This window comes from Pholis gunnellus (genome assembly GCF_910591455.1).
Source record: "Pholis gunnellus genome assembly, chromosome: 6".
In the NCBI taxonomy this organism is placed as follows: domain Eukaryota; kingdom Metazoa; phylum Chordata; class Actinopteri; order Perciformes; family Pholidae; genus Pholis; species Pholis gunnellus.
The window spans coordinates 16,848,688-16,865,850 of NC_136532.1; the positions used below are offsets into that span (position 1 = coordinate 16,848,688).

The 17,163-nt window shown below is 41.5% G+C and overlaps 1 protein-coding gene across 1 annotated transcript; it reads left to right on the forward strand.

Moving 5' to 3' along the window:
* Positions 1–10,459: 10,459 nt before the first annotated feature.
* On the forward strand, positions 10,460–14,421 carry rorb (RAR-related orphan receptor B; the record flags this gene model as incomplete). Its single annotated transcript, XM_079161840.1, has 10 exons — positions 10,460–10,478; positions 11,102–11,187; positions 11,326–11,467; positions 11,698–12,129; positions 12,625–12,746; positions 12,998–13,130; positions 13,262–13,369; positions 13,592–13,702; positions 13,951–14,063; positions 14,257–14,421. 10 exons carry the CDS (start codon positions 10,460–10,462, stop codon positions 14,419–14,421), a joined length of 1,431 nt encoding a protein of 476 aa, XP_079017966.1.
* Between the last annotated feature and the right edge of the window lie 2,742 nt (positions 14,422–17,163).

Below are 17,163 nucleotides of genomic sequence, written 5' to 3' on the forward strand. Positions count from 1 at the left end.
GAATGACAATATAGTAAAACACAGTTGCAATAAAATAAAATATGTCTACATAGGAGAAGTTATAATTGTTTACAAATACTAGACATTAATAAACACTTAAAATACCTTATATCTGCTTACAACTACATTGCAGTACGTTATAAAACCTTAAATGTTTCTATAGTGCTTAAAAATGCTACATGGGGGGGGGTTAAGATAACAATGAGAGAAACATATAAAGTGTCTCAAAAGATTACTAAAATCATTAACAGTGAGTCTATATTAAACACCTGTGATACCAGAAGTTGGCACAAATAGCAACAATGAACAACTGTGACAAATAGAAACTGGCATACTTTGTACTGATTGATGGGGGGGGGGGGGGGGGGGGCTATTTGGAAACCAGCAGCACCATCCTCAGTCAGAAACAGCAGGTTGGCACACAGCTTGTGTCACCAAATCACTGTTTTCCATTGTTGCCATGAAATCACTTATTGTGCACATAGTCAGCACCTGGCCTGAGCGAATCTCCGATTTGCAGTGTTATCAGGGTTCTGTGTGGTCTGTTGTCGAGCTCGGAGTTGTTGATTGTGTTGTTTATTGTGCGTTTGTGCTGACTAATGGCCCAGTGTTATGTAAGAAGAGAGGAGAGATTACCCCAAACCCATGCAGGCCACACTGTTAATCCCTCAACACAGCCCCACTGACTGACCGAGGAACCGCCAGAGTACTGTTGCAATACACGCAAGCTTACATTCAGGACTCACTTCCCTCTGTCTTTTCACTTGTCTTGATAAACCCACAGTCTACTCCTCACCTAGTGTGTCTGCCTGACCTTTTTTCAAGCCGTCAACCAAAACCATCGCACCATGCTGTGTGTGTGTGTGGCCTGAATAGCACTTCTGTGGTCCCACTGAGCCGCTATCATAGCTCGTGTTTGTTTAGCATGTGCTCAGCGTGCGCTCCATGTTGGTTTTATCCCTTTGCGGCTGTCTGGTGGAGTCTAGGCGAACAGTTTTTCTCCTCAGTCAATTCTCTCTCTCTTATTTTTAATCTTTATACACACAAAGCGTGGGCTATACGGCACGCTTCGGTTTGTGTCTCCACTTTATCTTAGCCAGGAGGGATTTCAGCCTGAACCACTCCTAAACTCTAAATCTGCCTTGAAGTCATAGAGTCCTCTGACAGCTCCTTCTGTTTTGTCAGTTTTACTCATCCATGAAGCCAGCATGTCTCAATGGAGGCACAATAATATTCAATATTCACATTTTCCTTCGATTTGCATTGAAGTAAAACAAACGGGGGAAGAGGGTGACTGCGCTTGTTAAGAGCAGAAACCGAGTAATGTATGAACAGAGGGACCATAGATATTATTGGATGGGTAGCTTTTATTAAAATAAATATGTAAATGCTCATATCGAGATCACTTGAGCAGGAATTGAGTTGTGCTTTCTCACAATCAGTCAGAGATATAGAGTGCAATGTTTGATAGTCCAAAGTCAGAGAGCAGGTTCACCTGCACTTCTGTTTTCAAGAACTATAACATCTACTATTGGATTAATGCAGGAGTAAAGAGCATTTTGGAAGCGGGAAATTTGTAATGGACATGGCTTTTTTTCTCTTCCATTTCAGTCTCTTTGGGAATGAAAGTATTTCCTTTTTATGGACTGCTCTTCAAAAATTAAATTATTTGAGAATCTATGAATTGAATAAATGTTTTAAGAAAGTCTTAAAATGCAGGAGATAGAGAGAAAGTAGAGAAGGGAGCATGTGAGTGAGTGAATGAGTGAGATAAGAAAAGAGAGAGCAAGTCAGAGACAGACTCAAGACTTATATAATAGAGTAATCGTTCATGTGTGTGCTTCAGCAAGAGTGTGTGTATATGTGCAAATGTAAGGGATAACAGGGTAGAGGGTGGATAAAACAGTAGAATGTGTTTACTTGCATGCACATTGACACACACACACACACACAAACAAAGGTACAGACTGCCCTGTCCTCACAATACACTTGCAAACCAGCCCTTAGCAATGAATAACGCCAGCACCCGTAATAGTGGCGTCCAAAGTCCACACTTGCAAACTACCTACTAGACTTTTGCTAACACTCAAAGCAGATTAGTCCATATACTGTAGGTTTGTCTCAGTGTTATATTCATATTTCTTAAGGTTAAAAAACATTGGTTTATATTTTGAAAACGCAGTCTTGAAGCTTAAAACAAAGCTGTTTTTCTTATTTCTTTACTTAATTAAAAAGAGACATGGTTTTCATTCCAAAAATAATATGAACAACAGGGATTACTTGCAGATACTGTATTGCTTTTAACTGAGACTACTTGCGCATGAAAAAGCAGCATTTGTCTCCAAAAAGATTCAAAGAGGAGGATGCAAAAAGACACTCCAAATTATCTATTTGAGATGTCAAGACCATGTTGCTGAATGTCTATACTCTGTGAAGGTGTTCAGTGTTGGCAGGTGCATAACACGCACTAGCAACAATAAGCCTATAATATGACTTAACCTACTACGGCATCTTTTCTTAATGACAAAGATTAGCCTGTTTTAGTGCTTGTAATCTCATTGAAGAGACTCTTATTAGGTCTATCTTTCTTTCTCTCTCTCTCTCTGTCCAAATCCTGAGTAACCGTGAGTTTGTGTGTGTGTGTTCTATTGTGTGTCCTGTGGCTGTTGATGTGAGGTCTCCTGTCGTTCACAAAGAGAGCGTGATTATGAAACCAAGACTGCTGCTTTCGCTCGCTCTCTCGACTCAGATTTAACGTTCATAACGCATTCTGTTAAATCATCCCACTAGAGAGTGAGAGAGTGAGAGAGAGAGAGAGTGAGAGAGAGAGAGAGCAGGTGAAGAGCAGAGTTGGCCGGGGAAAGCAGAGCCGAGCTGTGTGATAGTCTTTGTGATCAATTTGCCTCTATGAGAGATGCCCCTGGGGCCACTTTGGGGAGAACCTTGTTAGGCTGAGTTAAATTGTTGCCCGAGGCGAGCTATTAGCGGCCATCCCTGAGAGAGGACACACACATAGACTCACACACATGCGTGCTCACACAGTTGCTTAAACAGACACACTGAAACGCACACATTCCAACTGAACTCAAACAGAAACTCATTCATATGTTCGCGTTCAAACTGACAGTTTCACTCTAAAAGGAATACATAAATCCACAACCACTGGGGGCAAGAATCTTTACTTTAGTAGTAATACCACAATGTAAAAGTTGGGTTCACAACCATGACTTTTAATTAGAAAAAATGTGGCGAATTCGCATACCGGTTATGCGCTTGCATAACCGGTATGTTTGAAAGTATCAAAAGTAAGAGTGCTCATAGCTGGCCCTTTAATATTATATTTATGTAATCTGACAATTATTATTGCTTCATTAACGTATAGCCATAAGCGCAATAAATATAAACAGTGTGTTGTGGTGTGCTTTATAAACAGTTGGGTAGTTTAATCTATAACAATACATGATATTTTATCTGTGGATCATATGTCTATCTAAGCTAAGTAACTAGTGACTTTCAGACAAATGTAGTGTGGTTATACAATATTTCCTCTAAAATGTACTAGAGTAGAAGAATTAAGCAGCACAATGACTTCATTACTTTCTATCACTGCACGCAAGTGCACTTTCCTTACGTGCACACACAAATGTTTATACATTATGTAAATATACTTTCTCACAAACATTATCAACATCATCAGGAAATATTTTCTATTTTTCTCTCAGTGATTTTATTCAGTCAACTATTCATATTAAGTGCTGCTCTATTCATTAAAGCTTTGAAATCCATTCGACCTCACTCATGTTGATGCTCCTGTTTTATCTGACTGACCAGCACACTATCACAATAGGATGCGACACCAAGGACACATTTCTCTACACATTATCTAAGAACTGAAAGCAATTTTCTGTCTGTCTCTCCATGGATTCCCCTCTCTTTCTATCTCTTTCTACACTGGAATGGCCACCTTTCCTCTCCCTTCCCCCTCAAAGACACACACACACACAGACGCACACACACACTGTCATCTACAATTAGGCTCAAGAGAAACAACACAGGAGGAGGAGCGTGAGGTTACGGAAGGATGAAGACATGGCCAACCAAACATTATTTTCTCACCTCACGACAGGATCTCAGTCAGTGTGTGTGAAAACATATTCTTCTCTGCATCCGCACAAAACATAAACACCACAGCCACGCTCTGTGCTTTAACAGCTCAGTGTGCACACATGTCCGCCATCGTGAGGGTGAAGGCGTGAGAGAGAAAAAAAATATATACATATATAAGAGAGCTTAAAGCACTCTTTGTGTGTGTTTTTGTGTGTGTGTGTGTGTGTGCATATCAGTAAGAGTGCCTCAGTGTGTGTGTATTCTCATGGTTGATTTCAGGACGGTAATGACCAGATGCAGACCTCTCACACTTGGACTCGTTCCTTCCACCCTGATGCACTCTCTCAGTCCTTAAGGAAAGGTCAAAGGCTGCCAGGGTCCTACAGGTCATCCAGGGGGTTGGAGTGTGAGTGTACGCCTGTGTGTGTGTGTGTATACAGTGACCATGAGAGGCAGATCTGAGAAGGCAGATGGACAGACTGTGTGTGTGTGTGTTTGTGTGTGTGTGTATATATATGTGTTCAGGCAGGGGTTGGGTTTACCCTGTGGATTTTTTCCCACGCCTCATCTCTTATCCATCTGAGGACACATGCACTGGGTGGGAGACTGCGTGTGTGTGTGTGTAGGGGGGAAGAAGGGGCCAGCATAGAAATCATACAGTAAAGTCTGCTTTTTCAAAAGCAGTTTGCAGTAATGTATGCATTCAAGCATGTCTGAATGTGCCTCTGTCTGTCTGAACGTGTCTCTGCGAGTGTGTGTGTGTGTGTGTGTGCATGTGAATCGATGCACTGGATGACAGCCAGTGGCCCCCTTCTGTTCCCTCTCAGTGGCGTCCAATCACGCCGCTGCAAAGCATTCTATGAGCAAACCGCAGCTGATCCCAGACCTGCTATCTGAGCAATTACCCAGAGTGCTTTGGTGCCACATGGCAGGCTGGACAAGCTCATGCCCTCTGACATACAGCAAGGGGGGAGGGCGAGAGAGACTGTTTTACTGACTGTTTGTACGTGTGTGTTTATGTGTGTGTGTGTGTGTGGGGGGGGGTTACGATAGACTGATGGGAAAAGCGGAGGTTGGGGGTGGTAGCATGTATGCTCATGCAGCAACAGTGTGACTGTCTATATTACTCAGTGGACAAAGACATGCTTGGCGGTGAGGGATGGTGATGGGGGAGGGGAGATGGGCACGCTGCTTGGCATTATCATTATTACTATAACACACTGAACAGCAGACTGGACAAACAAAGAAAAAACGGTGCAGGACTGTGTCATCTTGTATTAATGAGGATGGTTCATGTTAGCATGTCAGCGTTACATTTATCAATCAGATCTAGATGTTTGAGTGAGGGATGATAATCGCTGCCATTGAGCTCACTGTTGCTGTTTAGAGTTGCAACGAATTATTGTCTCAATGGATTCATTAAACGCGCTATAAAATGTCTGAAAATAGTGAATTTACATTCAATTTTCCCCAATGTGCAAGGTGTCCTCTTCAGTTGACTCATTTTGTCTGATCAACAGTCCAAATATCACAGAAACTTAATTCTCAATGATATAATCCAGAGAAAAGCAGAAAAATTACAAAAAAGACCGAACCAGAGAATGATTGGCAGTTTTGCCTAAATTACTAGCAATTGAAATTCCGCTGATCAACTAATCAATTCATTATATCCGGGGCTCTCGAGTATAATTTCACTATTTGGCAAAAAAATACTTTTGAAAAACTCAAAGCAATGTTTCTTTTCAGAGATCATTACTGTTTTATTTCAACCATAGAAATTACGACCAGATTTTTGCTAAATTAAATAATATTTTCAGCCTATTTTAGATTGTATTTCATTCCGTAAAGTCCTGTTATAGCTGCTTATGTTTAGTTGCCAATCAACATTTGAGAAGCTTGGCTTCTTTTGTTAAATGTATAACGTTTTTGTTTTTTTCAGGAGAACATATTTATATCTCTCATGTTTGAGTTTCCAAAAAAGTATTGTTTTTGTTTATAAATATTGGTACAAATAAGAATTGCATATATTCAGTTGCAGTGGCCACCAAGGCTCACAAACAATGACATTTATGATATATACTGTACACTGTCGCAAAAGGAGAGAGCACATACAGTATGGAAGACAGATGAAAGTGAGCAAAATGCACTTTATTTTATTAATTTTTCTAAGGAGAGCAGATAGTCCACCACTCTTCAATAATTTCTTTGATGTTTCAGATAGTAAAAACTGACGGGGAAAAAGAAAAGTGTGACAGCACATACTGCAAGTCTGTTTGAAACCATATGCAGTGGCAGTGTTTCATTGATTTTAATGGGACAGTATGATGTGAAAACATGACAGAAGACACAAGGGAGATAACCCAAGCAGCACTGCGATACGCTATTCCCAGCTGTGTGTGTTAATCCACTCAGCGATCACGCCAACAAAAGTTTTCTCGGTGGTTTTCATCATCGGCGGAGGGGAAAAAAACGCTTGTTCCTCTCTAAGCTCTATGTGACAAGGAAGACAGAGCTACGCTGAGAGATGGAAATAGATCATGAAATACAGAAACTGAAATGATTTCCCAGTCACACAGCCACTTACAGCGAGGAGGAACACTCAGAGACAAATGCAAAAAGTGGAATGGATGGTGAACAGTGATTGCATATTTCACAGTATATAGACATCTAAGACCAGCGCCGGAGTTGTTCAGATTTAACAAGGAGTGGTGGGGGGTAAAGTGCTGATCTCCTTTATTTTCCCAGAAGATATCTAGTTAACAGGCGAGAAGCTATGCATATATTTAATGAAGTGGAGATACCACCCACATTCATCCCCAACAAATCAACCCCAGGGAGTACAGTAGGAGTTGTTCTTGCCTTTCTTAAGTGCCTTACATTGAAAAAAGTTATGGTAGAAAGTGATTTCAACTGTTCCATAAGCTGTAATACTACAGCACCAACCTTCTGTGTTACTGCACGATATTGTGTGGGTTGCTCTGGGTATGTTTCTGTTATAGACCCACCCCGCAGGCTGAATAAATGAAACATGCATTGCCAGTCTGTCCATCTTGAAACACACACACATGCACACAAACACACATGTAAGCTCAACATGTATAGCAGCACCTAGTGGCAATGATTTGCTGTTACATTGTCATCATAAATGGGGAGAACTGCCCTTTAAAACGGTCATTTGTGTGTAACCCTTATGCGTCTTTAGATGAATTATCATTAAAATATTGGTGCTAGGCTGCTGCTTTTTTTTTCTGCAGTGCAATGTAGATAATTAGGACTATATTTAGAGACAGGGCCAGCTCAGGAAATACACATGAGATCCTCACTTCATTAAAAATCAATTATCATAACACACGTGCCAGCGCAATACAGCCCTCATGGCCACAATCCGCTACACACACACACACGCACGTCTGCAAACTCTCACTGTAGTGCAATACATGTAGCGCACACTACGACTACCTCAGTTCTTTGTGAAATTCATCTCTTGTTAGTTCTCTCCATCTTTTTTCTCCCTCAAGAGATTGTGCGGGCCTGATCCTCCTCTTAGCTGAGGAATCGCCAGTGTTGTAGTCCCGCTCTTACATAATAACCTCGGGATAACACTCGTGCTCCCGTTAGCAGAGGACGCTGTCATTCACTCAGCTCAGACTGAGTCAACTCAGGTTGGAAAGAAGGCCCTCCCACCCCTGTGAAAGACATGTAGCTAAGAGCAAAATGATGTTGGGGAAAAAAAGAAGTGGGTTTTTTTTTTTCCACTATGGTTTTGTTTGGAAACGGATGCCCGTCAAGAGAGGTTAGGGGAATAGCTGCATTAGAGACCTTTCTCTGCAAGTGCTACTCTATTTTAGAAGTTCACTTTTTCTAAAGCTTTGAAGCTGTAAGATTGCTTCTGTAATGTAAAACCATGAAAACAAATACCCCCCGAAAAAACCATTATCACGCATCCTAACTTTGAAAACAATGACAACACAGCCTCTTCGAAACACCCGACAGATAACACGTCTTAATGCTGCCGTAATCCACAGCTGAAGTGTAACAAGGCAGCAAGCATGTATTGTTGACTGGATATGGAAGTGGGAGTCCTTTGGTAAACAATTCACAAAGCCTCCGCCGCTGAGAGAGGGCGACAGGATGAACACTGACGATAGAATGAGTTGGCTCCACACACACCGATGACATCACTTCCTTTAAGAGTGTGACAGCTTAGCACATTATCGCTGTGACAGCCAGACGACTGCAGCGAGTGGGTGGTCACCCTGGCAACAGCAATGCTGTCATGACCGTCTCCCGATATCCTACCTGACAGTCCCTGCTGGCAATGAGCACAACGTACGCTCAACAATGCTAGCACACACCCACACACACATATTCACAAACACTTTTTGTCAAACACACATAGACATGTACGCATACTTTATCTTTCTCTGCGTCTTTTTTTACCAGTGAAACGCTCACTCAGACCCTCTCGGAAACACACATTAAAACAATGCACATGCCCACACGCACTTGCTCCTTTGGGCATAATTATATGACAAAGACGAGTACAATCGCCCATGGGGTGAAAAAGAAATACAGTGACGATATAATGTAATCACTGGAGAGAAACAGTAAACACACACTCCTCTAAAAACATAAAGAGCTTTTTCTAAAAAAAAAAAATCAACAGAAACAATAAGTATGTATATCCACACCAAAGCAGCAGCAGGTGTGGGCTAAACACATTCAGCTTTATCTAAACCCAAAGAGATTCACTTGTTTCATGATTGACAATTTAATCAAAAAGTTTGTCCTAAAGTATGTGATAAACAGTCACAACTCTAAAGCGTACAGTGATGCATCGTTGTCTGTTCATAGCTCATATGTGGTCTGTTGATAACAGCCGTGTCCTGGGCGCAACTGACCTGTTTTTCAGACTATAAATAGCGTTTTTTCAGGCCGCAGTCATTGACAGCTCTGTATATGTGTAGTCTGTGTGGCGTCCCAGTCCAGTGCGCCACTCTGACCCAGTTTGGAGCCAGTTGGCCAAGAATTGGTGGAAATGGGTCACGTTTTGTGCCGCACCAGAACTCACTGCATAAGCTACGCCACCTCAAGCACACAGTAAAACAGCGCGTTGTTCCGTCCATAGGTCATTTATCCACAGACAGTCTACTGTGAAGGGACACAATAGTCTATTGTTGAGGTACTACACGTAAATTATAATTTCACAAGAGACAAATAAAGAGGGGGAAGGCCCATTCACATCTTAAATGACACTATAAAGATAACTATAACAAAGCATAATGCAATAGGCCTGAAGGACGGTGCATAGTCCAGGATCACGTCAGACTGGAGGTCAGTTTGTAGTTTGTAGACATGTTTATGTCTCATGATGGCCACAAGGAGGCCATTAAGCAAGTGAATGAATACAGAGAGGACAAACAAATGAATGACTACATGAGCATGTTACCTTGTGGATCTGTTAGGTTACTTGTTTCTATAACTGTTCCATCATTATCTCATTATTGACTTTTCTTAACCCGTGTTGTCCAACAGTGTCAGGGATTTAATGATACTTTAAATTTGAAGCAGTCAATCTTGAAGTGCAGGTAGAGTGTACTGATAGCAGTGACTGTCTATTCCTGTTCACTCGCTTAGACAAACAGAACTGTCTTCATTGATCCTCATATGGGATTATCCAATTATATACTGTATACTGCACACACATTCCTCCACATACTGTATACCTGTGTAGTACACACACTTCATACTTTCAAACCGGAACAATTACACTTGCTCAAATGCACAAAAAGAAACGGATACAACTTCTACAATTACACTTCAGTATGCACGCACATACACTCAAGAGACACACTCAGACATACAGGGAAACAAACACACTTCTTCTCTGCAAATACACACCTCTGAAGCACCAACTCAAGCTACACTTTAAACGCGTAATATAAAACTGCAAAACGTGTATGTTCACTTCTGCTTGGTGACTTTGTCTATTTCTGAACTTTTCAGAACGTTCATAAAACGTACAGAATTTCCTACAGATGAGACTATGCAGAGAGATTACATGTGAATGGCTATTTCAGCTGTGGCTAAGCTTATGCTCATCAGAGGAGGGAGCCAGCTCGTCGGGAAATAATTTAGGATTAGATAGGCTGTCTAATCTCTTTATAGACGGTGTGCCATCTCAGCAGACATACCTGCCTACCTCTACATCCACCTCATATCTCTTAAGAAACTGTGGCTCTCTCTTTCCACATATTATGGATGAGCCCAAAGACACCAGTAATAGGTGCCTCTGCATGTTACGTTGAGACACTTTTTGTTCATATTCTGTGCCTTTGGGCTGTGACTGTACATGGAGCTGCCAATACACAGTGAGTAACAACGCAAATGAAAAGTAATTACAGTAAATGTGAACATTTGTAGATCAAGACAAAGCTAAACACTAAATGCATTACTTAAAAGGTTGGAGAACTATGTGTGTGTGTGTGTGTGTGTGTGCGTGTGTGTGTGTGTGTGTGAGACAAAAAGGAGAGTTGAAGAGCAAGCGTGGTCCTTCAGTGGTGTAACCCGTTTTCTCATTATGGGCAACCTTTCTAATCTGCAGGGGTCTCTCCTTCAAGCATGCAGGGGTCTTCTCCTTCAAAAGAATCCACATACACAATTAATACCGTCATTTATGCGTGTGTGTATGCAGTCCTCAATGTCCCAGTCATTAAAAAACTCATACAGAGGACATACAGACTGTCCAGATGTCACTGCGCCCTTGTGAAGTCGAAGTGGCACACATACTGTACGCATGCGCGTACACACACTGAGACCTCAATCAGGTCCTACAGCCAACCAGGTTATGTGCCTTAAATTAGAAGACCAGCTGAGCTCTAAAAATCTGTGAGGCTACTGAATCAGGTGTCGCTCTTAATATTGTGAAACAAATGTTGCGTTTCAAACTTTCTTTTGTAATGCATGTCTTTTCTGCTTTCTTTTTCACTTGCAGCTCAAATCGAAGTCATACCTTGCAAAATATGCGGGGACAAATCATCAGGTATCCACTACGGAGTGATTACGTGTGAGGGATGTAAGGTGAGACTTAATGCACTGCTTCATCAAAGCCCGTTTTGTTTTGTTTGTGCTCAGAAATTGTGCACTCAATCAAGCACATTCTCTGCTCTTCGGGTACCTGTACGTCTTTATTCATGCTCTTTGTTGACATGTGACCAGGGTTTCTTCAGACGAAGTCAGCAGAACAATGCAGCCTACTCCTGCCCCCGCCAGAGGAACTGCCTCATCGACAGAACAAACCGCAACCGCTGCCAACACTGCCGCCTGCAGAAATGTCTCGCCCTAGGAATGTCCAGAGATGGTGAGGCCCAGTATAGCAGTATCTCTATCTGTGTTTATACAGAAGAAATCATCATTGAATTGTCATACGTGTGGTACACACAGATACATGCACACTTAATATGCTGTTCTGCAAAATTAGCTTTAAACTAGTTTGTTTCTTACGGATTTATACCACCTGAAGAATCTAAAAGGTTGTGAGAGTTTGTTTTAAACATTTCGTTTCCTCTCCTTGTTTTTCCTCCCGAACAGCTGTAAAGTTTGGCCGCATGTCCAAGAAGCAACGGGACAGCCTATATGCAGAGGTCCAGAAGCACCAGGCGCGACTGCTGGAGCAGCAGCAGCAGCAGACAGGCGAAGCGGAAGCTCTAGCACGTGTTTACTCGTCCAGCCTGACCAACGGACTGTCCACCCTTAACCATGAGATTGGGGGCACCTATGCGAATGGCCACGTCATTGAGCTGCCCAAGGCTGGCCACGGTAACGGAGGCGTTGTCCCAGGGGGATACTATGGGATAGATTCCACCCAGCCGTCTCCAGACCAGTCAGGTTTGGACATGTCGGGCATGAAGCACATTAAGCAGGAGCCGGTGTATGACCTGACGCCAGTGCCCAACCTGTTCAGCTACGGAGGCTACCAGGACAGTCAGCTGGGACCCAATAACGTCAGCATGGGAGAGCTGGGTAAAGACTGCATTATATTTTGCTCTGTTTTCAAGACAGACGCCGTCAAATGGGTCATCATTTAAAATCTACTTAAATTATCCACGTGGAAAAGAACCCAAAGAGTAGTTCTAGTAGAGAGTCAGAGTGCTAATCTAAGGGCCGAACAGGAGATCAGACAGACTTACACAGCGAGCTGACAAGGTGTCACATTACTGTATGTAGCATAAGTTAAGATTAAGTTAAAATTAAGGATTTAACACAAATCCAAGGGAATGTTAAATTAAGCAGTAAATGGGTAGCGATGAAATATGCCTTATTAATTTTCCTCTAAACTTTCGTTATATAGAGATCACAGTACAGTATAAAGTGCACAATACACATTTGTTTAGTACATTACAGCCCTGCTTGCCCCACCCAAACACAAGTCACATACCGCTGTATCAAATGTATAAATGAATGACCATACTGTTCGGGAATAAATAAATGAATAAACAAAACAATCTTCTCTTCCAGACCGTATTGCTCAGAATATCATCAAGTCCCACTTGGAGACATGTCAGTACACAACAGAGGAGCTGCAGCAGTTAGCCTGGCAGACACACTCCTATGAAGAGGTCAAGATGTACCAGAGCAAGGTGAGATCTTATTTTGAATCCAAATACAGTTCAACAGACCACACCCACCTTCAAACTAGGCCTTTTATTTTGAGCTCAGCTTCACATCTAAAGTTGTAGTGTCCAAAGACAGACATACTGCATATCTGGCAAAGCACACAAAATTGTAAAAAGTCCTCAAGAAGGATGGCAAGTTAATTTACTGACATGAACATCCTGTAACCACATCAGTACGGAACACAAACCTCTAAACTGGGTGTGTTTGGTTCTAGCCTCGGGACGCGTTGTGGCAGCAGTGTGCCATCCAGATCACCCATGCAATCCAGTACGTGGTGGAGTTCGCCAAGCGCATCTCAGGGTTCATGGAACTGTGCCAGAACGACCAGATCCTCCTGCTCAAGTCAGGTGAGTTGATTGGACTAACAATGACTGGTCGGGGATATCTCTTTGTCATGTTAAAGGTCAGAAAATGTAGTTCAATCTGCTTGTTAGATCAGCTTGAAAATCATCACAATCTGTCTCCATGGTTCATCCAGGTTGTTTGGAGGTAGTCTTGGTGCGGATGTGCAGGGCGTTCAACCCTCTCAACAACACTGTGCTATTTGAAGGGAAGTACGGAGGCATGCAGATGTTCAAAGCTCTAGGTAAGACATTATTACCTGTGCATTTCAATGGTATGAATGAGGGAAAAGGCCGGTCAAAATAAAAATAAAAAAGGGGAAATGGCAAAAAATGAAATGAAAAAAGAATCCTCTACCCTGTGAGGTATTTTTGCTCATCATCGCATACATGACCGGAATAAATGTAATGAAAATCTCTTTTTTTCTCTGCCCTTCTCTGCCCTCTTCTCCGTGTTTGCCTCCAAGGTTGTGATGACTTAGTGAGTGCGGTGTTTGACTTTGCCAAGAGTTTGTGTGCACTGCAGCTGACAGAGGAGGAGATCGCTCTGTTCTCAGCAGCCGTACTAATTTCCACAGGTCAGTGCACATCCCTTAATATTATTATAATACCGTGCATGCACAAAAGCAAAGCACTAAGCAGAATGCAAAACAAAATAGTCATTCTGTTTCCATATGTCAGTACCAAGCAGCACAGTTTAAGTAATTAAAAATATGTAGTTCTACCTCTGAGCCATATCAACTCCATGAACATCTGTCCAATCATCACGTCAACTCCAAATTGTTAGCATTAAAGAAAAAATAAACACTTCCTTTTTCCTACTTAGATCGACCGTGGCTGATGGAACCTCGGAAAGTCCAGAAGCTCCAGGAGAAGATCTACTTTGCTCTGCAGCACATTATGCAGAAGAACCACATGGATGAAGACGCATTGGCTAAGGTAGGCCAAGCCTTTTTAGTGTAATAAATCATATCAAGGTAGCCCCAGAGGCACTGTCCTTGCACAGACAACAGCTCCTCTAGCTTGAAGGAGAGGTGGAGCAATGTGAAAAAACAAAACATAAACTCGCTTCTAACCTTGTCCCTGTCTGTAGTTTATCCGTCTAAATTTCCTTGTTCTTTCTCGTCGATAGCTGATCAGCCGAATCCCGACGTTGTCAGCCCTGTGCACGCTCCACACCGAGGAACTTCAGGCCTTCCAGCAGTTACACCCAGAAACAGTCAACGTCCTCTTCCCTCCGCTCTACAAAGAACTCTTCAACCCCGACCCCAACTCTGCCATGGCCATGCCCAAGTGACTGCCTGTGGTCCCAATGCAACAAACAGCATCAGCGGAGGACCAAGAAAATAAGAAGACAGCCACGTCTGACGAGACGACAGCAGCAGTGTCAACTATGTCATCATCGTGGCAAACACATATTCCTGCGCTCCCCGAGCCTCATTTCGGGCTGGGGGGTGAGGAATCATCTGCCAGAAACTTACAGTTACCGCCAACAATACTAGGAATGTCAAGCACTTATCCCATCCTGTTCACCGATACAGTCTGAAGAATGTATATATAAATGAAACTCACCCCAAGCCGCAACGCAAGTGAGGCTTCCTCCCGTCTTCTGAACTGAACTGACTGACCAGAAAATGTACAGACTTTAAAACATCTAGGAACAATTTTAAGCTGTCAATCTTTAAAAGAAATGGGTAAGTTAATTTGTTTTAACTTTGAAAAAAAAATCTTTTTGGTTTGTTTAATTTTTTTTGTTTTTTCACATGAATAAGTTGTGAAGTTGAAGAAGCTGAATGGGGAAGGGAACTGTGGATTTAGAAAAGCTATTGTAGATATTCTTCTAGTGCAGAGCGGATTCCAGTATTACTTCTTGTTCTGTTAAAATAAGTTAGTCCTAATTTAAATATACAGCAGTCCACTGTGGCTGACTATACCTTGTCTATGTGTTTTTGTTTTATTTGATAGATTTTTGTGTACAGAATTTGTAAAGTTCAGACTTGTAAAAGAATATTGGGTAAAACCGGGAATCGATTCGGGTTTTGTTGATATATAGAAGCCTTGTCTGGATTTTGTTCATATGTAAAGAAGGTACTGCATCCTTCTAATGAGAACTTATAGAAATGTAAAGAGAGCATATGAAGGATTTAAAAAGAAAATAATGGCTACTACTTTTCAAGGTGAAGATATATACATAAATATTCTATTTTCCAAAAAAAAAAAGAATCTGGCAGATTTGCCATCTTATCAATCATTTTCCTCTCGCTGCAATAATTACGTCCAATTAAATGCTGGACTGCTTTCGAACAATCAACCAGAAATAACCAATCAGAAACTAGGACCTCATATTAAACCCCACCTCTTCCCAAATTCCCCTCATCCTGCCCTTTATTGCCGATGTATTAGGGCCTTGACATGAGATTTCCGCAGACAAAAGTGGATAGAAATCACAATGAAGAAGTGGAGGATAAAAATTCCACCAAACAAAAGAAGACAAAATCAAACTAGAGTTCATTAGCTGATAACGTTCCAATCTTCATAAACCTGTATGAGTGCTGTATGCCCTCATCCCTCCCATTACTATTTGCACAATTCAGTCTATGGACGTCAATCCCTCCAGGCTGTGAATATGAAGGACCCTTTTCTCTAAAGAGCAATAACTTTCACACTGCCTTTCTGATCTTACTTCTCTCCTTTCCTCCTCTTCCTATTTCCAGCTGTTCAGAACAGGGTAGCAGTTTGAACTAGAATGCACTACATTTGACTCCTGATCATTAATTATGTCGAACAATCATCTCATTCAACCACAGACTCTGCATTGTTTTCAATGTGACACAATATGATCTGGGGTTAGGAAATAGCACAGAGCACTGACTGACAGATGTGAAGAAATACAGATTAGCCTACAATGATCTTTAACACTTAAAGCTGCAATATTACATTGACAATTCACACAGTAAGCTGTGATAGACAATCACTTTTTTGCTTTTTTTGTTCGTCACTCCATAATCATTAGCACTTACAGATTGACATTTTAGTTGCTTTTTCTTTTTCTTAATGTTGTGTTGATTAGTATTTGGCCACTGTGTAAAGTCACACTCATTCTACTAGGCAGTTATACCTTCTAAGGATGTTCTCATCACAGTCTATTTGCAATTCTGCATTCAGTCTACTAAAAAGCTTCCTTTAAAGTGAGCTATTTACCAAAATAAGTGACCCACTACACAATGACTACAGCACATTGATCAGCTTGTTACAGTTTGTTCCCTAAATACCTGTTAGTGGAACTTCTAGCTGATCTAAGACAGCACTTACCTTTAATTTAATTACTATGATTAGTGGACTCTGATCTAGAGTTATTTAAGCACTAAAAGTGAAGATCTGCTTTAAGTTATCTGTTGTTTGCAAATGATCATCGCACAGTGGCCAAATCTTCAACTAGCTCACAGAGCACAGACACAATCAGACTCGTTACGCATTCATTGACATTAAAACACTTGAACATTACCATTTGCATCCTTACATGTTTTTTCCATATAGTGAACAAAACAACGTCGGCAGCATTGGGAAACAAGTGTCTATGTTAAACATTAGTGATGTGCTCACATCCATCTGATCCATTCACAGGATCCTTCCCTTGACCCCTGACCCGACCCCAGATCAGAGGCCAGTGACTCTTAAGACAATCACTTGCTCATTAAGGCTCGATGCACTACACAGCATCTCTCAGGGAAAAGCTCTTTTTCTGACTTTGCATTAAAAGAGGGTTTAATATTTTTGCAAATTTACAAGAAAAAAATGTAATTATAAAAGAATGACTTTTTAGGATAAAAATGTCATACGCCCGCAAGGTATGCTGGCAAAGGAATCTGCCCAGACAAGGCTTTGATAAGTGTGTGTATGTGTGTATAGAGCATGAATTCACTGTCCAAATCTCTTTAGAGCCCAGACTATATGACAAGCATTGTTACGTAGCACATGAAGAAAAACAAAAAATATATTTAGTGTATGTCAGTGTGCTCTTGTCACCACTGTACAATCG